A 26,888-nucleotide genomic window follows, 5' to 3' on the forward strand; every position below is an offset into this window, starting at 1 on the left:
GGCTGTCGTGAGACGCCACCTGCAGTGCTGCATCCAGCTCTGGGGTGTCCAGCACAGGAAGGACATTGACCTGTTGGAGCAGGTCCAACAGGAGGCCACCAAGATGATCAGAGGGCTAGAGCATCTCTCCTATGGGGAAAGAATGAGACAGCTAGGGTGGTTCAGCCTGGAGAAGACTGTGAAAACCTCATTGAAGCCTTCCAGGACCTAAAAAGGAGCTTATATGAAAGATGGGGACAGACTTTTTAACAGGGCCTGTTCCAGTAGGATGAGAAAGGAGCATAGATCCAGACTGGACAGACTGACTACATTCAAGCTAGGAATACGTTTTTTCACAAGAGTGATGAAACATTGTAACAGGTTGCCCAGATTGATGGTGGCAGGGCTCTGAGCAATCTATCTAGTTGAAGATGTCCCTGCTCATTGCAGGGTGATTGGACTAGATGATGTTTAAAGGTCCCTTCCAAGCCAAACTATCCTGTAAGTCTAAATTTCCTCACATGTATGCAATGTGTTTCAAAACAAAATCCAGTGTTGTTTCAAAACAAAAACATGATAGCTTCTCCCCAAAAGGTATTAAGTTCAAAGTAGAGTAATTATTTCCTCCACTTCTTAAATGCAGCTTTTTCTTCTTTATAGGTCATAAAATAATGCCATAACTGATCAGAACTTATATACCTTAGCATTACCATAATTTAAAATCCACTTTCCTACCTCTCCAGCACTTACTTGTGTTTTATTCTAGAACTGGATGAAAGCAGATTCCAGGAAAAAAGTGCTTAAGAATTTTCCAAGTCCAGATTTGTTAGATAAAAATGGGTCTGGTATCATCACATTTGCCTCTAGCATGGCCTGCCTCTTAACAATCCTGTTCCTGTCAGTAGGAGACATCTGCTTTTGTTGATACTGAGATCTTGTTTTCCATTCCTTGGGCCATGTTGATGTCTGATCCAAACAAGACAACTCTACAAGTGGCAATTCCAGTCTGATTGCATCTGCCTTATGATCAGAAGCATGTGATGACTGCTTGAGCAAATGGGTGTACTTATGTCTGTCATCACCTATCCCTCTTGATGATGTGGGAACCTCTTTAATTTGTTTTCTTCATTTCAATTATATTTTGCCCTTGTGGGGAGGTTGTAAGAGCACAGAAAATACTCTTATCACTATTTCCTTTAGCTTTTTTCCCTGTGATCTTATTTAAACAGTCAAGTTGGTGTTATTCTGAGTTACTACAGAAAAAAAAAACGTGCCTGGCTACTTTTTTAAAATAACGTGCTTTGTATTTTGATGAATTTCTGCATTGACACAAGCACAATTTTAAATGTTTCTACTTAAAAAGCGAAGCTGCCTTACAACTGTGAGTTTGCATACCTGGGCCCTTAGAGGGGAGCACAATGAGACTACTGCCTTTGATAAATAACTGACCGGCAAATACTTGATAAAGGCATTTTCAGGCTTAATAATGCCGGGCATTCTAGAGCAAGTAAAAGTGTTATCTTTTCCAGTGAACGCTCTTAAGACAGCGCACGATAGTGATCGATGAAAGGTATGGCTCTCACTGGGGCTTTCTGTGCCCTGTCCTGGCTGGGGGCACAGCCGTTCCCGTTGCCCGCTGTTCCCCCGTTCCCGTGGTTCCCGTTGTTCCCGTTCCCGCTGTTCCCCCGTTCCCGTGGTTCCCGTTGTTCCCATTCCCGCTGTTCCCCTGTTCCCGTGGTTCCCGTTGCCCGCTGTTGCCCGCTGTTGCCCGCGTTGTTCCCGCTGTTGCCCCCTGTTCCCGCTGTTGCCCCTGTTCCCGCTGTTGCCCGCTGTCCCCCTGTTCCCGCTGTTCCCTGTTCCGCTTCGCCCCTTTCCCCTGTTCCCTGTTCCCGCGTTCCCCTGTTCCCGCTGTTGCCCCTGTTCCCGCTGTTGCCCCTGTTCCCCGCTGTTCCCCTGTTCCCCGCTGTTGCCCCCTGTTCCGCTGTTGCCCCTGTTCCCGCTGTTGCCCCTGTTCCCCGCTGTTGCCCCCTGTTCCCGCTGTTGCCCCTGTTCCCGCTGTTCCCCGCTGTTGCCCCTGTTCCCGCTGTTCCCCTTGTTCCCGCACGTTCCCGCCGCTCGGGGCTGAGCAAACTCCCATCCCGGGGGCGCGGCCTCTGGGCGGTGGGCGGTGCCGGGGTCACGTGGTGCGCCGGCCCCGCCCCCTGCCTGTCCGCCATGTTTGTTCCTTCCGCAGCGCCTGGCGGCGGTGGCGCAGCCCGGGACCCGGACCGGCGGCAGGAGCGGCCATCCCCTTCCCGCGGGCAGGGATCGGCCTCTTCAGCGCGCCCGGGAGCGGCGGCAGTCCCCTTCCCGCGGTCTGGAGCCGAGTCAGGTTGCGTTATTTTCCTTTCCCTTGTGTCCGTGTTCTCCGCTCGGTCCCCCGCCGCTGTCCGAGATCCCAGGCGGGCTCCCCGGTGTTCCCTGGCGCAACCTCCAGGGAGCGGGAGGACAGCCCCGGCCGGGCCCGCGGTGGGAGAGCGCCCCGGGTGCTCGCCAGAGCCGGTGCGGGTGGCGGGGAATGTGGCGTGATCCGGAATCCCGTGACTCCGGGGCAGGCGGTGGCTCCTTTGGGAAGCGGCTCTAGCCGGTGCATGGCCGGTCGCCGACCCCGCAGCGCTTCCTCGCCACTGAGAGAGATCGCTGGTCTGTCAGGGTGAAACTCGGCTTAGTACTTGTGTCCTCAACACGTTTCACATTGGGAAAAGAAGAAATATTAAAACTCCTTTTATCTCCTTTTTCTCGTTACTGTGTGCTTGGAGCGGGCTGCCCAGGGAGGTGGTGGAGTCACCGTCCCTTGGAGGTGTCTGAGGAAGGGCTGGACGTGGCACTCAGTGCCGTGGGCTGGTCGGCAGGGTGGTGTTTGGCCATAGGTTGGTCTCGGTGATCTCAGAGGTCTTTTCCAACCTGCTGGGTTCTGTGCTGGAGAGGGGCCGCCTGCTCAGGGCGCCCTTTGGTTTCACTTCTTCTTTTTTGCAGCAGTGACTCGGCTCAGCCCCTCCGCAGGGCCGGGGGAGTTCCCAGTGGCGGCAGGTGGCTCTGCGGGCTCAGGTGTGGTGATGGCTGGGTAGGGAAGGATGGGGATGGGCCAGGACTGGGAATCGCTTATGTCTGGGTGGTTAATGGGCTGCTCTCGGTGTAAGTAATTCCGTGTTACATATAACTTGTATAAAGCAATTGAGTGGATAACAGAAGAGGGCAAGAAAACTAGTTTTAAAAGCCTCCATTAGTGGCCTTTATAGTAAGGTTACATATAACTACATACATAGCATTTAAGTTTTATTAGCTTGGGTGGAACAGTCAAGTAGGGACCTTCTTGGCTAAGTTTTGTTCAGGAATTAAAATGCTTGTTTGCAGATAGCTGTCATGTAGCCTTCCATCTTACGTGTTGTTTTCCTTCTTGTCCACAATAATTTACAGCTATACTAAATAAGCATGTGGGTTTTATTTGTCTTTACTTTTAAAGTGTTGTGCAACACTGAAGTTGTCAGTGCTCGCTTTTTTTAGAGCAGGGGTGGCTGTGTGTGACTAGGTTTTTTTGGTTTTTTAAAAGTGTTTTTCCATGACTTTTTAGTAGCATAGAAGGTGACAGGCTGTAATGGCAGACTGGAGGGAGAGCAGACATACCCAAAATAAATCCGAAACGTTTTTTTCTTAGTAGTTTTATTTTCAGAGAAATCTAACCTAAGGATGGTACAGCTATATCTGTGTTTCATACCAACATCAAATTTATAATTAACTGTTACTTTTCTCTGTCTTCATTCAGGTTGTATGCCTTTACTGTCTCAATACATAAAGTTAAAAAGCGACAGTGTGTATTTAAAAAAAAGAAAAAAGATCTAGCAGTGGTTAGCTTTTGAGTGCTCAAACACCATCAGTTTCCTTAAATCGAAAATATGTGGAAAAAAAGAATTGCAGAGGGTCAAATAAGATATTTAGACTTCAAGCTTTGTTCTATTTTGTGTCAATTTCGTAGTAAATCCTGGGAAACAGATCTTCCAGCTCCTTAGGATTGGAATTTTACATAAATGTTTCACAATGAATAAAAACTTCCGGGCAAAAAGGCTTGTAAGAAGTCCTTAGGGTTTGTTAGGTTATTTGTTGTTTTTTTTTTTTTTGAATAGTGTTCATTCTCTTGTGTGTTTTGTTTTCGTTTTCAATCTCTGCAGAGCAGGCAGTGTGTTGGCCTGGTACAGTGTAACCCACTTAATGCCCTAGGGATGGGGCTTTCGTCACAGTTATACTGGGAAGAATATGAATGTACAAGGTAGCCTTGTACCAATAGAGGCTGCTATTACTAAGATTCCCTGAAGGAAAGGGGAAACTAATGCAAGGGAGAAAGATGAGCACATTTGAGCAGAAATAATTGCTGGATAGGTTATTGAGAGAGTGGAGGCAGTAACAGAGAAGTAGGTTGCAAGGAGAATGTCAAATAGCTCAGGCATTGTTAGCAGTCTTGGACCAGGAGCAGCAGCACCGAAGGGTGTTTTGAAGTTGGCTAAAAGTAACAGAATATTTAAGTTGGAAGATGCTTAACTGTGAACTGCTGAGAAACGTAAATTCTGATGAAATCCGAATAAATAAGTTTGCTCATTCTACTTGAACTTGTGGAATGAGGCTGGAAGTGAAGGTTAGGCTTCTACAAGATTAAACTGGCAGAGATACTAATGTAGGTATTTCTCCTGACATTTTCTGATTGACTTTGTGTCTAGCTAGAAGTTAGAATAAATGAAGTGATTCTGGCAGTAGGTACTGGAATGATTCCATGATCCAAGGGTTATGTGAACTTCAGGATTCCTTCCCTTGGCCACTGGTTCTTTCATAGTCCTGAGTCATGCCAAGCAACTGTTTGAACTAGAATCCTGAGCTTCATAGGAGTTAAAAACAACCTTACAAAGAAATTGCCAAATACAACTTTTTTGGTATCCAGATGAGTGCTAACAGCTGAATGACAGTTCATTTTGGGTTGGGCTCATATGAGAAATTACAAGTAAATTCTAGTGATATTATGGTGTTAGATCAAGCATATCTAGGCTGCTTACAACTAGAGGCAATTTTAGTCTGTGTTTTCTTCTGGATAGATGTTCAATAATCTGCTGACAGGTTATCTTCGTAGTACAGTGGTGAAATCACAGATACAGGAAGGAAGACTTGCAAGGAGATTAGGACTTTGGTAGGTTGAGCTGTATGATTGAAGGGCTTCCAGGCAGCTGATAAGTGGCTGTCAGTAAAGGGGTGTTCCTGATCCACAGTTCTTACGTCAATGCCCCGTGGAGGGGAGGGTCAGTTTGGAGGCTGACTAATGTCACTGCTTGTAACATATCCAAAAGTACAAAACCTGTAGCATCTTGACTTCATATCTGGATGTTTTCGTTTGAATTGAGAAAAAAGTATTTCAAAGTCAAAAGGCTTGTGGCTTCTTATGCACTAAAAAAAAAAATTGTGCCACTTAATTGATCAGGGTGTAAACCACTACCTCCTAAATATAAGAACAAGGATTGGCTAAGGGGAGAAAAGTGAGAAAATGTGCTTCTGTCCTTTCTTTTCAGATTTTTGGAAACTTGCAGATCTGCTATAGACAACAAGTTTAACCACTGTAGTGATTGAGGGCTGAGAAATGTAAAAACTCCACAAACAGTAAGTGTTAAAAATTATGTAGTTTTGGATTCTGCTCTTTCTGCTGCAACTCTGGTAGTTCTTGGGACTTCTTCTCAGACATTTCACAGAGAAGTAATTAATGTCATTCTTTGATGGGCCACTGTAACTAACAAACTATGTTTTCTATGCTTGCCTGGCAATTATTGTCAAATGCTTTGTTTGTGTGAAAAAAACCCACTACTAATGAGGGAGGGAGTTTACATTTCTATTGAAAGGCAAGTGTTTTTTTCAGTCAAAATACTTGCAGTGGTGTGCCTTTTTAAACTTTTAATCTGATACCAGTGGTTTAACAAAATACGGTGGCTTAGCAAATAAAATTGTTAATAAGCTTCAAAACTGAAATGGATGTGCTGTATATGTGTAAATTTGAGGATAGGAAGTTATGAAACATGGTCAGTGTTATGCTAGTTGTAGAACTGCTAATTCTGCTTGTCCATAACTTGAGTGTGTTTTCTTAAAGACGGCCCCTTTTTTCAGTAAGTCTTGGCTGATAGCACATGAGGTTGTAAGCAAACATGACTAGTTGGAACAAACCTGAGTCTGTCTTACCTTTAACAGCTTCAGTTAAAGGACAGTGTAGCACATAGCCTCAAGAAAACCTTTAGGTTTAGTCTTGGTTTCATATAGGACGTGGCTCATCAGTGAGCATTGAATGACAGTGATAACTGAAACAAATTTTCTCACCTGTTTCCAAGTCAGGAAGTAAACACAAGTGGAGAAGCAACTGTCTGGAAATTAGAAGTGTCCCTTACACCTGTTTCCTCAAAAATGCTGAGGCAGTTCAGTGGTGGTATTGCAATAGATCCAGGTTTTGGTGCCCTATTAGAAAAAGGGGAGCGGAGGTGAGATTTCAGTTGCTATGTGTGTTTTTTTGTTTGGGTTTTTAATGGTGTGCTGCAGTGGCTGGTATCAGTGTGGTAAAAATGAAACTGTAAATAGGTCCAATGAACTGGATTTTGTAATGCAAACTGATTTTTCTGAGGTTGCTTAGCCTTCTGTCTTTCGTTGTGACAGCAAATATTTGGACTGATAATGGAAATATTTGACTTGCGATTCATTTCAGTGTTTAAAAGGGACATCCTGAAAGGCAACAATTAATTTACTTTTTTGTATTACGGTATATGGTCATGCTAGAAATTACATTAGTAGAAAATGTTCCCCGCTTTTAACAGGAATACCGAAGTCAGTGATTTAAGCACTGTAATCCTTCTAAGTTAGTGGAAGCAATTCAGAAATGGTTATCAAAATGAAGCAGGGTGGGGCTGCTTTTTATTTATTTGCTCTGACTCTCTTTGAATATTGAAATGATTGAAGAACATGAGGGAAAATTACTCTTGTTGCAGACTCTTTGTCTATTAGGTTGAGAATACTTTTACATTAAGTAGTTGTGTAGCTCACTAAGAAATAACTGGAACAAATAATTACCTGTAATTCTATACTGTGTTGCAATTCCCGATGTTGGGTAAAACAATCAGATGCACATTAGAAATTAAGCTTTTGTTTTGTTTTCAGATGATGAATGATGATTGAACAATTGAGGTAAAAAATGTTCAGAAACATCATACTGTATGTAAACCATCCCTTCCAAAAATACTGTCAAAAGCACATTATACAGATAAATTATGTAATAGGAGTAATAATATTAATTCTTGTAGTGTTGTAAGTATTTTATCGTTGTTTTATTTGTTGGAAAAAACTTAATTCTAGCCTAGCATGACAGCTTCTGCTGTGGAAACTTAATGTCCTGAAAAGCAACGTTGCCTGCAACATCACAGAAGACTCTGTAGCTTTTGTGTTAAAGGACACAAATGGTTTGTGGTTGGTCTGTAATTGTCTGCCTAGTAAAACTAATTTTATGATCCTCAGTCTTAGACCTTACTGGAGTGGCCCACATAGTTGAAATTGTGCAAATTAACTTTGCAGGTTCTAGATGCATGATGTACTAGCTACTGTTAACACTTTCCTTACATGTATTTTGTTTAAAATGTGGCTTTGTGGACAATTTCATGATAACTGCCATCGATAAAAATGCAGAAGCTAAAGAAACCAGTGCATAGTACCAGTCAGAACTACTTAAGCCAGTTATTTATTCACACTGTGTCTTTTAGGGAACTTCTGATTTCTGCAGGACTGGAAAAATAAATTGTAACTTGTTCCCTACACTGGAGTGGAAGAACAGGAGAACATTCAGTACCCTCTGTTCCCACGAAAGCATTATTTATTAAGAAGCAGCTCCTATCTAATGGTGTAGAAACAGGAGGCATAAATGAATATGCTGGACCATTTTCAGGAGTTAAGCATAAACCTGTAACTCTTACGCAAGTAGTCCAGTGACTCTAAGGCTTTTCACATGCATTAAAATGTATGTGTTCATAACCTGAGCCATAGCTGTTACCCTGTAGCTCTCTGAAGGGTAAATGAACAATCTGCTCGTCGCTTCTAAGCAGCTTTAACGTCATCATACAAACCTGTCGAGAATTAAGGCTTCATAAACGTTGTTAATTACACAGTATAAATTAATTAAATTACTTGCTCTGAACAAGTTTTTAATGGATGCAGTCAGTTCCTTGTGTTTTGAAGTTTTTTTTGTGTTGAGGCTTCAAACTACTCCTGTCTTACTGTAGATTATGTCTAGCAAATAAATATTCAAAGATGGAAAGTCACTGATAAAAAAAATTCCTGAAATTTCTCACTCCTACTGTAGGCCTTGATTGTAAGGCAGCAGAGAGTCATATGACTCTCACACCAGCTTGTATCAGGTACTAATTCTACCGGCACACTGTGGGTGATGTATATGCCAGTAATGCTAATTACTACTAGCAAGACCGCATTCCTTCCTTCAAAGAAAGAGACGGACTGGGCAACTTATGACCCATTTCCATTTTAAATAGATGCTATTTTCAGAGAAGCCTGTTGGGGTGAAGCCTTTGAACTCTTTTACTATCAGGCAGGTTTAGGAAAAGTTCTCCTCATACAGAAACTTCAGTTTGTTAAACAAACTGTTTTTTGTTTGTAACAAACTATGTTTGTTAAAATTAAACTTTAGCCCCAAGCAACTAAAACACCATTTTACAGTATTAGATGACACTACAGTTGTGAGGGCAAAGGTTGGGTACACAGCACTAATGAACAAACCACTTTAGTGCTAAAGGGTTGGGTTTTTTTAAAATTTCTTTATAAGTCTGACAGTTAAAAAGCCTTCTTTGGTGTCACTAATTTGCCATCCCCATGCTGGCAGCCAGACTATTCACTAGCACTTCCAGACTTTTTGACAGTTTTACTATGGGAAGTTGACACCTCCTAACTGAACTGTCACTGTAGGCTTGGCCTAGGTATCTGGCATTTTGAGTATCATTGAAGTAGCAACTGCTTATTTGCTTTTGTGGTAGTTAATAGTATTCCATTCATCAATGCTGTTCTGAAAGGAGGAAACTATAAACTATTGAATGCTTGTCTAAATAAAATTACAGCATTTGTTCTGTAGATAACTGTGTTGCTAGTGCATTGGTTTAAAAAATAACTTTGGTAATAAAATACAGCACTGAAGTGACTAGTTCAAGGCACATGCTCTATAAAATTCTCTCACTCCACTTTTTTCCATAAACCTTTTCTCAGTGAACGTAAATGAATAATTTGCCTTCTGAATGTAATGTGATACCCCTTCAAGCACAAAGTGGGGGTGGTTTGAAGGGTTTGGGGGTTTTAAAGGGTTTTAAGTGACAGACCAGTAATTTATACAGCATACTGCTTAGATGCAGACTGCAGTCTGTGAAGAGACACCTCTTAAATGTGGTATTCTTGAGCGGGTATTCTTACTGGAGTGTATCTACAGTTCACCTATTTAGTGGAGTCCTGGTTTTGTACATGAAACTTGATGTTGGTGGACTTGAAAACACATTCTAGATATTTATGTGTGCAAAATTTGCTGCTCACAACTATTTTCCTTTTTAATGATTTCCTTAATCTTTACAGGTCTAGGAAACCAGGAGGATCTTTTCCCGTAACAATGGCAGCAAAATCATCGCTCCTTAAAGTAATACTGCTAGGAGATGGTGGAGTTGGGAAGAGTTCCCTCATGAACAGATATGTCACCAACAAGTTTGATGCACAGCTGTTTCATACAATAGGTGTGGAATTCTTAAATAAAGAGTTGGAAGTTGATGGACATTTTGTTACAATGCAGATATGGGACACAGCAGGTCAGGAACGGTTTAGGAGCTTGCGGACTCCTTTCTATAGAGGTTCTGACTGTTGCCTGCTAACTTTCAGTGTGGATGACTCTCAAAGCTTCCAAAACTTAAGCAACTGGAAGAAAGAATTCATTTATTATGCAGATGTCAAGGAGCCTGAAAGTTTTCCATTTGTGATACTGGGTAACAAAGTTGATATTGATGAAAGGCAAGTATCTACAGAAGAAGCCCAAGACTGGTGCAGGAATAATGGCAACCATCCCTATTTTGAAACCAGTGCAAAAGATGCTACTAATGTTGCAGCAGCCTTTGAAGAAGCTGTTAGAAGAGTTCTAGCCTCTGAAGATAGATCAGATCACTTTATTCAAACAGATACAGTAAACCTTCATCGGAAACCAAAACCCAGTTCATCTTGTTGTTGACTTAAATTTCTTTTTGCCAAATTACGCTCTATAAAAGAATGGGGAAGGTGTAGTAGATAAAATAACAAATGGGTTTCACTCCAATATTAAAATCTTAATATTCTGCTGCTTTCATGGGGGAGAAAAAGAAAAATGTCCATTCATGGGTGACCCGTTATTGAATTAGTGATGCTTTCTGTTTAGGAAGATGTCAAGTAAAAAAATAATGTAAGAATGTAATTTGCCAAGTTTATTCAAATGATAAATACTTTGAATATAATTAAAACTTGAAAGTTCTAGAAGCACTACTTTGGAGAAGCTGTTCTGGAATTCAGGCACAAAGATACTTTTATATGTGTATATTTTTATGAAATCGGCATTCCACTTTTGTTTCATTAGATGTCAGTTTCTTAACAATGCTAGATATTAAACTTCAGTCTCACTACATTCCTTTTGCTGTGAGTGGTACTTCATCTCTAATGTGGTTATTATAAGTTAATATTTACCTCCAGGTCTTCTAATTGCCTAATGTTGCTGTAATTTGTGTAGGTTTATAAGTAGGAAATAAATTTCCTACATATTTAATGTCCATTTTTTCCCATCTACTATTCTAATGCTGCACTAATTTTTCCAGCGGTTTAATGCAAAATACTGATAATTTTTAAAATTAATGTATGTCTTTGCCTTAAGTCCATTCTAGCATGTTTCTGATCAATAAGGTGAAAAATCTGAGTAACTGAAGTATAACCGCTTTTTGAAAAAGAAATGCTTTATTCAGTCAGCTTTAATAGCACTTGAAAGGATCCACATTACAACAGTTTTGTAGGAAAACTCCTAGTCTACAGCCTTAGAAGTTCCAAACTTCTTGTTCCTGTTAACCTGAGCTATGAATGTGTTTACCAGTAATATCTGCACTGTGATATTAAGGATTGGCAATACGTAGAGAACTCAGGAAGCTCTTGACTTACAGTAGATTTTGACAGCTTTCAGCCCTAATACAGGTATATAACTATAGATAGTGTTTGAGCTGAATTTGATCCTTATTTAAATTGCTATTTTAGGATATGGACTTGTACATTTAAGATAATGTCTTTTATATTACTGAATTCATTTCATAATGATGAACAGGAACAAACTCTCTATTTAATGGACAGTCTTTTTTGCAGTCATGCAGACAAAACTACAGGTGTATTTGAGGTTTCAGGTGCAGTTTAAGTGGTAGAATACTTGTATGAGAGAAATTGTTCAGTATTTGCTCTCAGAGTAACCACTGTCCTTGCAATTGCAAAATTGCTAGTGCACTATTGCTTCCATCTGTAATCCATGTGCTAACAGGCACATGTGGACATGTGGTCTGAGAAAGGAAGTCTGAGGCTGCAGGACAGGCCATGTTATTCATTAAACAACTGCTTTCTGTACAGCAACTTTTTTGTTCAATAGAAAAGCCTTTCTTGAGAGTACATTACCAGCAAGTATTTTATCTTAAAAGTATCTAATCAATCTGTACCAGGTGTAATTATTTGGAAGTAAAGCTTGCAAAAACAAACCCTTCTTGTTGCTCTTAGTACGCTTTTCTGAGTGTATTGTATTCTTGCTTGAACCTGTCCAGGACAACTTTACCTGGCAGATCTGCTACTCCTGCTTAAAAGTGCCATCTTTTTACCTTTTGTGCATTCCTAAGTTTGATTCATTCTTGCAGTCCTGCATCTACACCAACTGAACTGTGTTTTAAACTTCAGTCCTTGAGCAGTTAAATATAGGTTGAACTACTTCTGTTATGTTTAATTTCTAGTCAATGAATGAAAAGATCTGTGAAGAAAATCTTAGCTAATGAGAGAGCAAAAAGCTTTAGAAATTAAGATTGCTTGTGTTAGGGGCTACCAAGCTAGTGACATGAAATTGTTGTAAAACTACTACCTTAGTACTTAAAGCTTCCTTTAACATTCATTTTAGCAGAGATTAAGGTTGAAACAAAACAGGAGCTGAAGATACTGTGACTAGAGTACTATAGATACCATTCAAATAAGATTTCTAAAAGGGAAAAACGAAGGATGAGAACCACTGTGGTCTTTCTTGTGCCCAGGTATCCATCTGCGTTTTCCCATCTGACCCCTTTCCATGTAACATCCTGATTACCAAGCCTCCATCTGAGAAGTAGGTTTAATAAAGTTAAAACATAATTCCATAGAAGTGCATTACTCATGCCCTGGGAGCTGATACACCACAACTGTACACTAATCACAAAAGTAGCTAGTAAAGAAAGGGGCATAGACATGTAGTAAATAAGACAGTATAGGATTTATGTTTAGGTCAGGAAGTGCTCTCAGAGAGCAACTACTGAGTGCCTACAGAATCAGAAAGCTTCTGACATGCAGGTGTAGGTGACAGGTATAAAATCATAATGCTTAATAACAAACATTAATTTCTGTACTTTGTAAAAGCTTTGTATCATTCCATATGGATGTAAGGTAGGCACTTGTGGCTTATGTTTCAGTTCACTGATTTGTTTCAAGAGCTAACAGACCTCAAATATTAGGGGGTCGTGTTAGCAGTATTTGGAGCTCTGTAGATTGACAGAGCATACTGTGTAACATTTATGCAAAGTCCAGGTGTCCTTTGAAATGAGAAAAAACTACTGTTGTGGCAGATTGGTTAGACTGCTGAAAGCTATGCTTGTAAGAACAAAGAGCACAATGGGAAGGGGCAGAAGAAACTGCCTAGGACAGCTGACAGCTCATGTCACAGCAAACTGTATCAGTGCTTACATAAGCTGCTTCAACAGCTGCTCCGTACCTCAAATGGATCTTACTTCAAGTCACCTGACAGCTTACCTAAACAGTAATAGAACCTTGTAGAACATGGAGTCTGAGTTGCATTTCCAGCCCAAATTTATTAAGGTCGATTCATGTTAGCTTGTGCTAATGTTCTCATCTCCTCATGCTTGATTTTTGAACGACTTAGGGTAACTCTAGTCCCTTTAACTCATAAAATTTTTATTGTCTTTATTGCGTAATGCAGATTATCTCTGTTTTCTTGTACTGCAATAGACTTTGCTTTGAAGTCTTACTCCTAAGCCCCTGAGAGGGTGGGAACATAATCCTTGCAAAAGAGGTGTCTCTTCATGGAGAAACTGTTCGGTGAAGCATGCTGGAACTGCAGCTTTCAGACCTGGAGTGAATTTGTGAGTTTAGTTGATCACAAGATAAATTTCACCCATCGCTTCAGCTAGTGGTCTTCCAGCTGACTGAGTAGAATCATAAACTAAAGCATAAACAAGTGTTTGTCCATGTACAGAGAACTTGGAGCTACCTCCCCAAGGCCCTTCATAGTTCTATCACAAGACAATACTCCTGACCCACAGACTCTCTAATGACAAAGATGATGAGCTAGGACATAATTCTTCCATTCCTGTGGCCAGTAACAGTCTGTCTTCATAAAGCCTAGGTGGACCTGAGACTGCATTTCCCATCTACAATTCCTATATTCAGAAGAAAGAGGGAAAGATGTAAGGGGGGCATAAGAACAGGCAACATTTGGCTAACTGCCTTCAGAAATCAGGCAAGAGAGAAAATGCTTTTATTTTACTTAATGTTCTACTGCAGCAACAAATACAATTATAAAAAATGCAGCTTCTAAAAGTGGTGGAAACTGTTAGCATTAATCCTTCATATTTGCCAAGCCTTTTCTTCCTGCTATGTATATGATTATTTAATTTAAGTATTTCCTCAGTGAGTTGTAACTGTTAGTATTTTTCCAACCATCATGCTACAGGGGAGGAGGCAGAAAATAACTGCAGCTCAGTGGCTCCTTATCATATAATCAAGAACACTTTACCTCAAGTGTGTTTCCATTCTGTACACAGAAGAAAAAAAGGTGATTTACATGAAATCACATGACATTATCAAAGTGCTGTACAATGCAGTTTGTATGCAGTAACATTGCAAAGACAACTATTCCCATCTTCACTGGCCACACCACCAGATAAGAGTTATTGTGGTTATCTAGTTTTCTTCTAAATCACTTCAAGTATACTCAACAGGCATCCATACATCATTCCATGTTTTATTTAAGGTAAATATTGCAACCTCTATATCATGTTCTTTTTTCTCATGGAATATTTTACAGCGACAGTTTAGCAGTAAGTGCAGAAATGATGGCTGACTGTACACTTATAGCACATACACACGTGGTCCCCTTAATTATACAGACTATGCAAAATGTACTTCTTAGCACAGCATACCACTTCCTTTGGAAATTACTTTTCAGACATTTAAAAAAAAGTACAAGAAGATAGCTTATACAGATTTCCTGCAAAAAGGAACAGAATGCTTAAAAGACTGTAAAGCCAAACAAAGTATTAGGTACATATATATGCCAAATGATCTATTTAAAGATTACTGGTTTTTGGAATGATGTTATGTTTTACAAAATGGTTCCTAAAACATATTACAATGGAATAGGAGTCAGACAGGCCAAAAAATGCCTTTCTGAAACCTCAACAAATAGAGTTGCATGGTTCAAATATCCTCCTCTAAATTCATTTACAAGAAGAAAATTTCAGCAGTTGCAGAAATAACGGGAAAAAAACATGGGTTTAAAGATGTAAATTTAGTTTGGGGCTTTTCGTGTGTGAATTACAATTAATGTCAGGGCAGATCTGGTGGTTCTGGTCTACTTCATTGTTGATGCAACACAGCAGCTAAATATGTATTGCACTAAACATACAGAAAATTTGAAATTACATGCTTTTAAACTTAAAGGGTTTTTCTCAAAATTTCTTGAAATACTGGAGACAGAGCTTTTCTGATCTATCAATTTTTTATTGAGCACTTTATATACATACAATTACATGTTAATAAATAGAGGCCTGATTTACTACCACAAAGTATAATGTTAGTCTGGTTAGTCTGCAGAGTGAGTACTCTAGTGAAAGAATACAAGTAGGAAAGTTTATAATAAAATTAAGCACTTAGGCCAAACAGTCAAGAAGTCCCTTTTGCTCATATTAAACCAGCTGTCTGGCAACATCTTTTCCATTTAGGTCTGATTTCCTCCCACCCTGTATCAGAGGCTTACACTTTGCATATGCATTAACACATAATGTCTCAGTTTCTTCTTTTGTACTTCTGCAGCTTCTGACAGTTTAAAACTTTGTTTTCATACCACATGAAAGGAAACTTCTTGAGATACACATTTTAACCAGAGAAGCTTGGCTGTTCTGATCTATATCAGCAAAAGAAAAAGCTGCTTCAGCATCCAATTAGTCAGTCTTCAGAAGATGAATATCAAACATGCAGGGGACTAACCAGAAGAAGTACAGTTCAAACAATCAGGAAAGTAGGGGAAAAGCACTCACTCAGGAAATTAATTTATTCAGCTTAAAAGGTGTTTCTTCCCAAGGAACTGGACTTTCCTTTCAAAGGCAGTGGATCGAATAGGAGTATTGAGTTCATAAAATGGGTTCATTGCAAACTGGGGAAAGAAGAAAAACACATCAGTAAGCACAATGCCCAGCCCTGGAAAATATCACTTCAGGTGACATCGACTACTAGCTTTCAGCCTATTTAGTGCCACTAAGGGCACAGAACTCCTAAACAGTCCCTGCTTTCCAGGCCCTTGCATTCTCCCCATACATGTGCAGAGCCATCCCCTAGCACCAGCTCCTCAGAACAAATCCATCACACCAGTGGAAATTAGGATCGTCTGAGTGCCCACAGGAGGCTGAGATGGTGATGCTTCCCATAACTGTTTGCCATGACCCCATCTAGTGGAAGTACCACCAGGATTTGAGAACAAGGGCTATGTGTTCTGAGAGCAAAGCTACCAGGCTCTGTAGAACAGTCCTTTCATTATCATAATTAATGACATAAAACTGTCACAAAATGCATCACAAGAAGTTGCCCCACAACTTCTCTGTTGCCCAGAGAAGCTGTTGATGCCTCACCCCTGGAGTTTTTCAAGGCCAGGCTGGATGGGGCTTTGAGCAACCTGGTCTAGTGGAAGGTGTCTCTGCCCATGGCAGGGGAGTTGGAACTAGATGGTCTTTAAGGTCCCTTCCTACCCAAACCATTCTAATCTATTCTAGAAAAAATCACTGGACTAAAGTGAAGAATTCTAAAATCACAGTTTATAACAATTTTGAAAAATCTATTCTGTTTAATGGAAAATACAGCCTTTGTGTCACATGTTACCAGCTCTGGCTGATGTGGCCTGCATGGGTGCTTATACAGGGTCCCAAGAGAAAATATGCTAATACAGCCACACCTGAGCATGTACAGCAGAACACGCTTAAAAGTACTGCAGCATAAAAAATGAGTTCTTACCTTTATATACAACTCATAAACATCAGTAAAGAAGTTCTTAATTCCATCTTCTTGCCTTACATCATGAAGCATTAAAAATCTCATATGTACAGTAATTAAGGAGAATAAAACTTTTAAAAAAAGACATGTAACTTGTCCTGAGATAAGCATTTACACCTAATTTGGCATATAGCTAAAATGTTTAGCTGCACATGAAATAGCAGTTACTCACAGGAGGAAGCATTTAAAGAAGTAATTGAAGCAATGAAATTTGGAAAGCATTACCTTTCTATTTTAACATCCCCCTATCTGAAAATAATCATCTCTCTATCCAAGGTTGCTCTTTTAAAAATGATATTATTCTGAATGTGGATGATGCTCTCTGCACCTCTGCCACATACCCCTGAAGTTCAAATGACATTCAATGTTACTTGCTATATGTAACAAATGGTTCACAACAAACAGTTCTAGGACTACCTGCACATAGTATCAAGCCTTGGCACTGCATGTTCACCGTTGGAGTCACTGACACCAGGCATGTTCACTGCCACTTCTCTAGCACGGTCGAAGGGGTGGGAACAGAGAATCATAAAAGCTTGCTCAGAGCCTCTCATACCTCTTTACTCCATGTGAGCTCCTCATATCATTATGTTATTTTAACTCCTACAAAGGTAAAACTCCACCTTTCCAATTGTTCCCAGTTTTAAACAGCTGCAGTGCCTTCCAGCATAGTTCTTCGTGAAGCTCCTGACTGACAATAATAGTGAATAGCCAGAGAAATCTGTGCCAAACTCATTCTGTCTAACTTACCCCTTTCTGGCAAAAGGCTTTTCTTACAAAAATACGAGAAGAGATAATAGGGAAGGATATGTCCAGCTGTGACGAAAGCAGAAACAAACCATTCATTAAACTTGTCCACAGTCTTCAAATACATGTTGTTAGAAAGCCACATGTTCTCATCTACCAGGTCAAGAGCAGCATGGGCAATGAACTGGTTGAGATGGCGATGATCATCCTAATGCATTTCCAGAAGACAGTAGATTAGTAATTCAGTGAAAGAAATGAAATATAAACAATAATTTGTTCAAGTTGCTATGGAACCAGTGTTCAAGTTACATAATGTTACATATAGCCTGCTTTTCTGTCACATGTGCCATCCTGTAAATGAAACTAGTATATGTTGTCATGGTATTTGGTTTCAAGGGAGAAAAGAGGTCACAATAAAAAGATCATGACAAAACCAGTCTTGAGAGCAACAGAATCAGTAAAGCCTGTATTTATATCTCAGGAATGAACTCAAGCATGAATTCTTTTGTTTACTGATGGGCAAACTCCCACCGCTAACTTATTCCACAGCAGAGGCTCTCATACGTCTTTCTCTCTTCTTTGCAGACATCTGTTTTTGTGATATTCACAACAATGTAGCATTTTTTGGACTATAACGTTTCTGTCAAATTTGGCAGAAATTGACCCATAGGTTACATTTTGTAAAAGCTGGGGGACAGATGGAGAAAGCAGAGATACAGACGACAGGTATGCTGATAAAATCACCTAAAGATTCTGTTTTTCTCATGTTGTTTACCTAGAAACAGGATTGTTTTATTTTGTTTGGGGTCTTCTTTTTTCTAAAACCTAGTGCAGAAAAACATCATGCAACTACTATTAAATACATGCCTGCAGATGTAAATTACATCTCTTCCTATAATAAACATGAGAGTGATCACAGTGTTTGGCCCATATACTTTGTAGACAATCTAGAGCACCAGAGGACATCTGCCAAGAAGAGATACAGGACAAAACCGCACTGGAAGCTTTTATTAGACTGGAAAATAAATAGTCTTGCACTATTTTCCATAACAACAGGATGCTGTTACTGCTACTCTCACCTCCCAGTTTCTCCCTCAAACCAGCTTTTACACATCCTCACACAAAGTCTAGTCCAAGTAGCCTTATTTATGATCTTTTATGGGACATTAGTTCAAAATACAGATGATGCCATGCAGTTCCAGTCAGTGACAGCATATACTTCCATTTTTGGATACACTCACAGATCCACATACCTTTTATTTTGAAGTCTGCTTTTTCTCTGATGTAATACGACTTACGGATAGATTTATTCTTTTTCCACTCTTAACACTATTTATTGAGTAGTCTTACATTTCTCACATTTTCAAAGTCTTTATTTATCAATATAAGTTTTAAACTTTCCTACTTAAAAGTGAGTATGACTAATGAAGATGATTAAAAAATTAGGTATTTTATAGCATAAAAAATAAAGGAATGAATAGAGCTTTCAATTTTATGTTCCTTACTTTACCTTATTATTGTATATGAATGCCTTAAAAGTAAGTGGCATTAAACAATGAACAGCTATTATAAAACCTCTACACACTAAGAGAAATTACCAAAGCAAAACTAAGAAACATATTCTATAACATACAGCAGGGAATGTTTAAGGAAGCTGTGTTTTGTGAAGAACTAGTATAATCTGGCAAAGACTTTTTAAGAGACTTCGGAAATCCAGAGTTCTACTCCCTATGAAAAAGATTCTGTTTAAAAAACCTTGAAAACGGTAGATAGTACTTTTAACAACATGCTGGTCATGCTTCTAATACACTGTAAAATTATAAAAGAATCACAGGAGTCTCACAGAGGGAAAAAACACACCTTTGACTCTACTTTTCCCGGAGGCAGAAATTCCATTTCAAATATGGGATTATCATGATGACCAACTATCACGAAGTAGAAACTTCCAGACATTCTTCAAAACAGTGCTCCTTATAAGAAAAAGACATGCTGATGAGTCTATATACAAACTCTTAATCCATGTAGAAGAACTCCTAAAAATCAGTCAACGTGCTCCCATTCATATCTACCAGAGGCTAAAGAAAGATGAACATTAAGGTATGCACATCAAGAGGATGGAGCCGAGCTCTTGGTGGTGCCAGCCACCAGGGTAAGAGGCAACGGGCAGAAACTGATGTCCAGGAAGTTCCACCTGGACACGAGGAAGACCTCTGCTGTGCGTGTGACCGAGCACTGGAACAGACTGCCCAGAGAAGCTGGAGTTATTCCAGAACCGTGTGGACACAATCCTGTGTCCTGTGCTCCAGGATGACCCTGCTTGGGCAGGCTGGGCCATCTAGATGCCTGTGGTCCCTCCCAAGCTGACCGATTCTGTGATTCTGGGGGAGCCGGAGAATATCCTTGGGAAGTGGACCTGGAAGTGAACCTAGGTACCTAAACCAATTCCTGCCCTGCTCACCGATGATTTACCCCGTGGGAGCCGCCAGTCACCCGGACGCAGCGATCCCAGGCCGTATCGCACCCGCCTCCATGGAACCTCCTCGCCTGTCTCTCCCCGGGCCCTGCTCACAGGAGCACAAAGGGGAAGGGCGGCAGGCGGCGGGCGCCTCCTCCCTCGCACACGGCGGCCGAGGGACAATCCCACGGCTCCATTCCCGGACACTCCACAGATAACCGGAAAGGCCGAACCATCCCGCCGCCCGCCGGCGTCCCCGGGGGAAGGGCCGGACTCCGCGGGGCCGCCGTCCCCGGGCGGGCCCTCGGCACAAGGGGGAGAGGGAGGCGGGGAAGGAGAAGGAGCCCAGCCCGTAGGGTCCCGCGCGGGGCCGCCGCCTACCCTGCACCGCGCCCCGTCCGCCGCCTGCCCGCGGCCCCCGGAAGCGCCGCGCCCGCCCCATCCGGCGCCGCCGTGACGCCTCAGCGGCCGCCGCAGCCGCGCCCGGAGCGGCCCTGCCTTGCCCTGCCCTGCCGAGCCCGGCCCCGAGCCCGGCCTCGCTCCTCGGCCCTGCTCCCGGCCCCGGCGCTCTCCCCGTGGGTAGCGGGAGGCTGCCCCGGGAAAGCCCGAGCGGGCTGAGGGGAGGCGGGGACGGCGAGAGCGCTCGGTGTCTCGCCAGCTGTGGGTCGAGCTGCGAGTTAATAATGCCCCTTTTTGTTTTGGTGTTGTAGGGCAGGATGGCTTCGGTTGAAAGGGAGACATTGTCCCAAGAGGAGCTCCGGAAAAGGCTGTATCAGACTTTTAAGAGCCGAGGCGTACTGGACACACTTAAGGTGTGCTTTATTTTCAGCAGGTGCTCCCTGTGATCCGCTGTACTGCTTTAACATTGAGAGCCTTGACAGCCATGCCGAGTACTCTTCCCCTCAAAGTACTATTTTCGCCACAGCCTAGTTAGTATTCGGGGGGTGTGTGGGGGGTGTGTTGTGTTTGGGGTTTTTCTCCCCCTCCATATACAAGGTTCTCCCTAAACGGAATGGCTTTTCATTATGCCTTGGCCTCGGAATCTTTTTCAGGAAGGTTAAAAGCCTGTATTAGGTCTTTGAAAATATCCATGTTTGAAAAAAAAAAAAACAAAACTCAAGCAGGGGAGAGAACAATAAATTAGAATATAAAATAGGAAGGGATCTCTTAGGTCACTGGCTGTGTTTATTGCCTACGATAAATAAACATGCTATATGAAGAATACTTCTAAAATACTACAGTTCTGTTTTAAAACTACTTCATCTGTTTTGTCCCTGTCTGCTCGTTCAGGAGAATGTATTGGGGAAAAAACTCAAGATCAATATTTCAAAAATATCATCGATAATCCTATAGCCAAGAATTTATTGTTCAGGACGATTTGTTTCTGTGTTACTCATCTCCATACCAAGCTTGTAATGCTCGAACCATTTCTTGTTTAACTTAACGAATATTCTGTCAGGTGACTTCCGGTTTAAGTCAATTTTCCTGCTTTGTTTTAGTTGTCTGGAAAGTTATTTCTGCATTCCTTTTCTGTACTAGGGATGGGTGCTTACCACCTGCACTTTGCCACAAGATGTTTAAGAGGTTTCTGTTCTTGGTTGTTTTTGAGACAACATCAGCTCTGTTGAAGTTGGTTGAAACTGGACAAGTTCAGAAATTAATAAGGAAAACAGTTTTTTTCAGTTGTGTTCAAGAGTTGAATTCAGTGATCCTTTCCAGTTCAGATTACTCAGTAGTTCTGTTGTCAGCCTAATTTTTCTTGAAAACCATGCTAAAATATCAGGCTAGTCTGATGATCCAGCTTTGTTAAGTTTCAGTAAGTATTTTGTTGCATTTTGGTGAAACACTGCCTCTTTATTCAGTTGTGTCACTGTTGCATACCTGTTGTTGAAAGCTTAGAACACTATTTGTGTCATGATCTTTTCCTGTAAGTGGTTTGTATAAACAATTTATATAACTGTATAATGAAAACAATTATTTCTTCCTTTTATGGAGGGGAGATCTTCTGATTTTAGGTTACTTTTTTCTCTGTTGTAACTCATAGAATGCAAATAAATAATTTTAAAATGCCATTTAATTATTATTAGTGACTGTAGGTCTTTTTGGTTAGTACTCTTTTGCTTCCGTATAAAATAAATGATAGTAAAGACATTGAATTTTTTGTTTATTTTGACATCTACTTTTGTGATGGCATGAGCAGCTTCTTGATATGAGACTCAAAAGAGGACCAGTGAGGGTTCCAAGAACACCTGAAATGGATGCCATATCAGGAAGGCTTTATTTAAGCCAAAGGGAAGGAAAACAGGAAAGCAATGATCTGAAAATTAAGCTGGGGGTCCTAGAGTGGTGTTTATGTGAGCTCTTGCCTGGGAACTTCTTTTCAGTCCTGTTTTTGATACATTTGAGGGAAAGTCAGGGTTCACTGTATCCACCACTAGAGGGTTTTGAAGAAAGGCATGGTGTCTAGCTTTTGCCAAAATTAGTCTGCCCTATTGCGTTCTGTAGTAAACTGAGGCTCCCTGTGGATTTTGAAAAATTAAAACTCTCATGGAATCACATGTAAACTGGTAATACAATGTTTTTTTCTGTATCAGACACAGCTCCGAAACCAGCTAATCCATGAACTAATGCACCCAATTTTGAGTGGAGAACTTCAGCCACGGATGGTTCCAAGTGAAGACAGTTCACTTTTGACCACTGCTTCCAACAGTTTGGTGGCAGATCATCTAGAGAGATGTGGCTACGAGTATTCACTTTCTGTTTTCTTTCCAGAAAGTGGATTAGAGAAGAAGAAGGTAAGTTCAGTATTTTGCCTATTCCCCGATGTCTCTTTGCTCTCTGGGGCTTGTCATATTCTAACAATTGAAAAAATCCTTTTTTGTGATACGGAACACAAAGATAAGTACAGCCTCTGAGCACCTCCACAAAACATTCCATCATTCAGGGTCATTTTCATGAATACTTTAAACTGGCAATGAGCTAATGATGCTGTTCTGGAAAGGTGCAGCCACAATCTGTGTGGCAGAGCTCTTGAGAACTGAACCTGATGAAAGGTCATTTGGCCATTCTGTTCCCTGAAAATGTGGTTCCTGCTCAGTTCAAGCTGTTGTAACTACAAAGTGTGGCTGAAAAGGGCAGTCCTTCCCCTCCCTTTCCTTTGCTTCTCTCTAAGTGTGTGATAGGGTGAAGTTGTTTCTAACTGAAAATGAATTTTTTGACCTGGTGAGTAGTTAATCATCATTTGGATTAGTGAGCTCATCTGATTAGTATAATAAATCAAGAAAAGAGACAAGGAAAGTAGCAAGGACATGTTGGGGTAGGGAGGGAACAAAACACTCTTTTCACGGCTTCAGCTGATGATGAAGCTACATGCTGGCTGCCCTATGTCTGAAGTAGTGAAGATAAGTAAATGCAGAACAGCAGGCTTCTGGAAATGATTTTACAGGCAGTAAATTGATCTTTTGCAAATGGAAAAAACATTTACAACTGTGAAACAGTGCTGTTTGCATACTTGAAATTATTTTAAATTAGTTAACCTTTTCCAAATGATCTTTCTTTTCCCCAAAGCTGTGGACTATGCAAGATCTTCTTCAATTGATGAGGATCAATCCAAAATCCAGTCTTTACAAATCACTGGTAAAGTTATTTTGATTTTGAAAATAAGCTTAAATTACAGTGGTGATGAAAATAGACTGGCTAAAACTTCTTTTCTTTCTTACAGACTTCAGGAACTCGGAAGGAAAATAAAGGTACAAAATGTTTACATGTGTGATGCAGACAAGGATAATTGTGTTAGCTTCATTTTTGTTAAGATGTGAGCAATAAAAAATCAGATTTCTTGAGTGTGTGTGGGTATGGAGTAATCTGGATTTAGTCGGATTTTGAAACTTGCAGTACACCAGGATGATGAATGTTGTATTTCAGGATTATCCATCTCGTATTTGTGGTGTGGATTAACTGTTAATATTCACTTACAAAATAAATTACTTGTACATTAGAAATATGAGAAAAATCTGTAATCAGGTATTAAATATAATGCTCTTTGGAAGCTTTTCCTGCTAACTTTGGAAAACTCAGGTTTTGGGTTGCCTTTATAACATTGTATTAGCTTGCAGAATATACTTCAAAAGTTACAGATTTAATTGACTTTCCATTGTATTGTGTAAGAAATAATTCTTTTATCTACAAGACGAAACCTAACTATACTGTATTACCTAAAGGAGCTTGATCTTCAAAAACCCTTCTTGCCTATAGGCCTCCTAGTTAAGTACTAACAATCTTCACTCTCAACTGATCCTGGGAGTCAAGAGACATGGATGGGAGGAAAAGTTGCAAAAGTACAGCTTTTGCTGACTGAGATGGACTGCATTATGCTTATAATAAAACCGTAATTGTTCACAAGAATTGATTTTTACAGAAATACTTGTTCTTTCTGTAAATCAGATAGGTTTTCTTGTACACTGAAAATTGCTTTGTTAATTACAGGCTCAAATTCCATTTTGGTATGAAATCAGAACTAACTTATCTGTTGGATCTTGCTAGGTTTCCTTATGCAAATTTTAATCGGACTTACAGAGCATCATCTAAATAGGGAAACTCTTAACACAGAAACTCAGACCACCTCAGTGCCTCCTTTCAGAGAATCTCTTGGTAAGTGCAGGCAAGTCTCCCCATGTATTTTCATACTGGTGTATGGTATAGCTTTATATAGATTTTGTATGAATGATGTTATTTCATTACTTACTCAAATGCAGCCTAAAGTTATAATGAGGAAAGGTCATGTCTGTCACTAGTACATGGAATTTTAAAATTTTCTTAAAATAAAGCAAAATCAGGATAGGAGTTTTTTTTAAAATCATTTGTGTGTTTTCTTAGGCATTTAGCTAAGACCTTTGACAAATGGACTGTAACGTTATTTGTTGAAATATGTTCTGGAGAACAGAATTGTAAATGCATGGTCTCTTTGAGCAAGTTAGGCATAGATTGGGAGTTCTTGAATTTATAATATGCATGCTGTTATTAATATATTAATACCAAAAAGCTAAAAGTTGCATACAAAAGGAAATTCTTGTCTGCCCATGGTAAAAGAGGGTGAATGAGTATGTAATACCACAAATAGTGCCTAAACAGCCAAGTGCCTTCTCCTAGGTATATGTGGTGTTTATGTTTATATATGTATATATAAAGCAGATAAATGGCATTTCTGTGCTGCCTCTGCTTTTGTGCCACACAAGTCTTTCTAGGATAGTGCTGCTTGGATAAGCTGAAGAATGTCCTGCAGAGAGAGAGATTCCTGCAGCCTTTGGTAAGGTAACTGCAGTGAGTGTTTTTAAATTATGGTGGATGTGTTGTTTTTTATAGCTGAGAAGCTTCAGCTGATTGATGAGCAGTTTGCAGACTCTTATCCTCAGCATCAGAAATTTGAATCTTTAGAAGTAAAACTTAATGAATATAGAAAAGAAATAGAGAAGCAGCTTCAAGAAGAAATGCGTCAAAAGGTATAACTCTGGTTTATGAATCTGAGGGAGACGTTTATTAATTTTGACTTTACATGTTGCAAACTTTTAATACTTAAGGTAAATTGAAAGAAAAGATCTAATCCTTAGTTACAACAAGCACAGAAGGCTAAGTTAATCCAATATCTCTTGTTAATTTGATGATATAACATGTATGTTTGCCATCCCCCTTTCTTGTTAAATGTGCACAGAATGTTAAGCTTTTTATTCTGATGTTAATTTGTAGCACAACATTTACTTACTCTGATTGTCTTAATTTGGTAAATTTTGTCTGCTCTTTGATTATTTTGTTTTATGGAGAAATGTTTATACCACAGTTTTAATTTTCCTTCCCAGTTAAGATTTTGATGCTTGAATTTCAATATGATGCATAGCCTCTGCAAGGTATGAGTTACTGTTGTGTAGCTTGACAGACAGTTAATTTTTAATACTGATGAGAATTTGCATTCTATTTCAAAGCATTGCACAGAAACACTAAAGTCATAACAGACAGTATTATGAATAATTTTTGATTTTTTTCTTCCTATAATTGAAGACAGCTCTTCTAGAGAATTTTCCTTCATTTTAGAGATAAGATTAGAATTTTGTCACATAATCCTGTGATAATCCTTATGTCTGAAAAATGGAGCAGAGGGAATATACTGCATTTCATTTAAATACATATTTTTTTCTTCCCCATAAATTTCTGTCAAGATCATCAGTTTTTTTGGATAGAAAAAAAATAAATCAACTGTGTTTCACATTTCAATATATTTTTTCACTAATTTCTGTCAAGATCAGTAGTTTATTGGTATATAAAAATGATAATCTAATAATCAGAATTCTTCCACACACTTTAAAAGGCACTCAGCTGATATAAACTGTTTGAAGAACTCAGTGTAGTCACCATTTTTTCAGTCAGACGGGTAGAAGGATGGAGTGTTAAAACTCTCTTTTACCTTCATTCTTCATTTAGTCTTTATTCCCCAACTGGCTCTGTCTTTTTTGGTATGTAAAGCATGTTAATTTGTGTGTTGTGAAGTTTGTATCAGTTTAAGCAAACCAGCTGTAACAAAGGAGATGGGAATCTTAACCAGATGTAAATCTCTTCTAAATTCAGTTAGCTTTACATGAATTACTTAGCAACATGATGGGAATTACTGTACGACATTTCTAATCAAATTTGTATATATACAAGTAATGCTGTACTGTCTCACTGTTTCTTTAGTTTTTCACAAAATTTATGACCACAGACCTGAATTCCTTGATCAGACATTCCTACTGTTCTTTTTCCATTCTTTAATCTTTTCTCCAGTCTCACAGTTTTTCTGTCATACTCTTTTTATTCTTTTGCTCAGTTTTTCCTCACATTTTTTGTTTTGTATGCTTGCTTTCCATTTTCTTCCAAATTTTTATTGTAATTCTTTATAATCCCATTTGCTCTCACAGATATTGTCCTTCACACACTGTGTGGAATCATGTTCCCAGCGATTCTTCTGTGTAGTTCCAAGATTGTGCTTTCCTATTTGTGTGCATTTACTTTTTTTTCAGTTGTGCTTAGAAGT

The 26,888-nt window shown here is 39.9% G+C and overlaps 3 protein-coding genes across 10 annotated transcripts in view; 2 read left to right on the forward strand and 1 right to left on the reverse strand.

Moving 5' to 3' along the window:
• Nucleotides 1-2,177: 2,177 nt before the first annotated feature.
• On the forward strand, nt 2,178-11,810 carry RAB9A (RAB9A, member RAS oncogene family). Of its 2 annotated transcripts, XM_039550647.1 has the most exons (3): nt 2,179-2,350; nt 5,565-5,652; nt 9,646-11,810. In XM_039550647.1, exon 3 carries the CDS (start codon nt 9,680-9,682, stop codon nt 10,283-10,285), a length of 606 nt encoding a protein of 201 aa, XP_039406581.1. In that variant the 5' UTR covers nt 2,179-2,350; nt 5,565-5,652; nt 9,646-9,679; the 3' UTR covers nt 10,286-11,810. The 2 variants fall into 2 exon arrangements, with proteins under 2 accessions (XP_039406588.1, XP_039406581.1); XM_039550654.1 differs by lacking the exon at nt 5,565-5,652 and having other exon boundaries at nt 2,178-2,350.
• A 2,500-nt stretch (nt 11,811-14,310) lies between these two features.
• Nucleotides 14,311-20,263, reverse strand: TRAPPC2 (trafficking protein particle complex subunit 2). 5 transcript variants are annotated; one of them, XM_039550693.1, is made up of 6 exons: nt 20,210-20,263; nt 19,234-19,343; nt 17,437-17,581; nt 16,588-16,673; nt 15,621-15,736; nt 14,311-15,487 (listed from the first exon to the last, which is right to left on the reverse strand). In XM_039550693.1, exons 2-5 carry the CDS (start codon nt 19,324-19,326, stop codon nt 15,638-15,640), a joined length of 423 nt encoding a protein of 140 aa, XP_039406627.1. In that variant the 5' UTR covers nt 19,327-19,343; nt 20,210-20,263; the 3' UTR covers nt 14,311-15,487; nt 15,621-15,637. The 5 variants fall into 5 exon arrangements, with proteins under 5 accessions (XP_039406627.1, XP_039406600.1, XP_019138282.1 ...); XM_039550666.1 differs by having other exon boundaries at nt 14,311-15,736; XM_019282737.3 differs by lacking the exon at nt 20,210-20,263 and adding an exon at nt 19,843-20,090 and having other exon boundaries at nt 14,311-15,736.
• A 49-nt stretch (nt 20,264-20,312) lies between these two features.
• OFD1 (OFD1 centriole and centriolar satellite protein) overlaps nt 20,313-26,888 on the forward strand; it is a 41,025-nt gene continuing 34,449 nt past the window's right edge. For all 3 annotated transcript variants that reach the window (XM_039550577.1, XM_039550580.1, XM_039550584.1), the window contains exons 1-7: nt 20,313-20,403; nt 20,539-20,640; nt 22,423-22,623; nt 23,396-23,464; nt 23,550-23,577; nt 24,371-24,478; nt 25,190-25,326. In XM_039550577.1, the coding sequence (XP_039406511.1) occupies nt 20,545-20,640; nt 22,423-22,623; nt 23,396-23,464; nt 23,550-23,577; nt 24,371-24,478; nt 25,190-25,326 (639 nt within the window). In that variant the 5' untranslated portion in view covers nt 20,313-20,403; nt 20,539-20,544. The remainder of the gene's footprint in view (nt 20,404-20,538; nt 20,641-22,422; nt 22,624-23,395; nt 23,465-23,549; nt 23,578-24,370; nt 24,479-25,189; nt 25,327-26,888) is intronic.

This window comes from Corvus cornix, chromosome 1 (assembly GCF_000738735.6).
Source record: "Corvus cornix cornix isolate S_Up_H32 chromosome 1, ASM73873v5, whole genome shotgun sequence".
Lineage (NCBI taxonomy): Eukaryota > Metazoa > Chordata > Aves > Passeriformes > Corvidae > Corvus > Corvus cornix.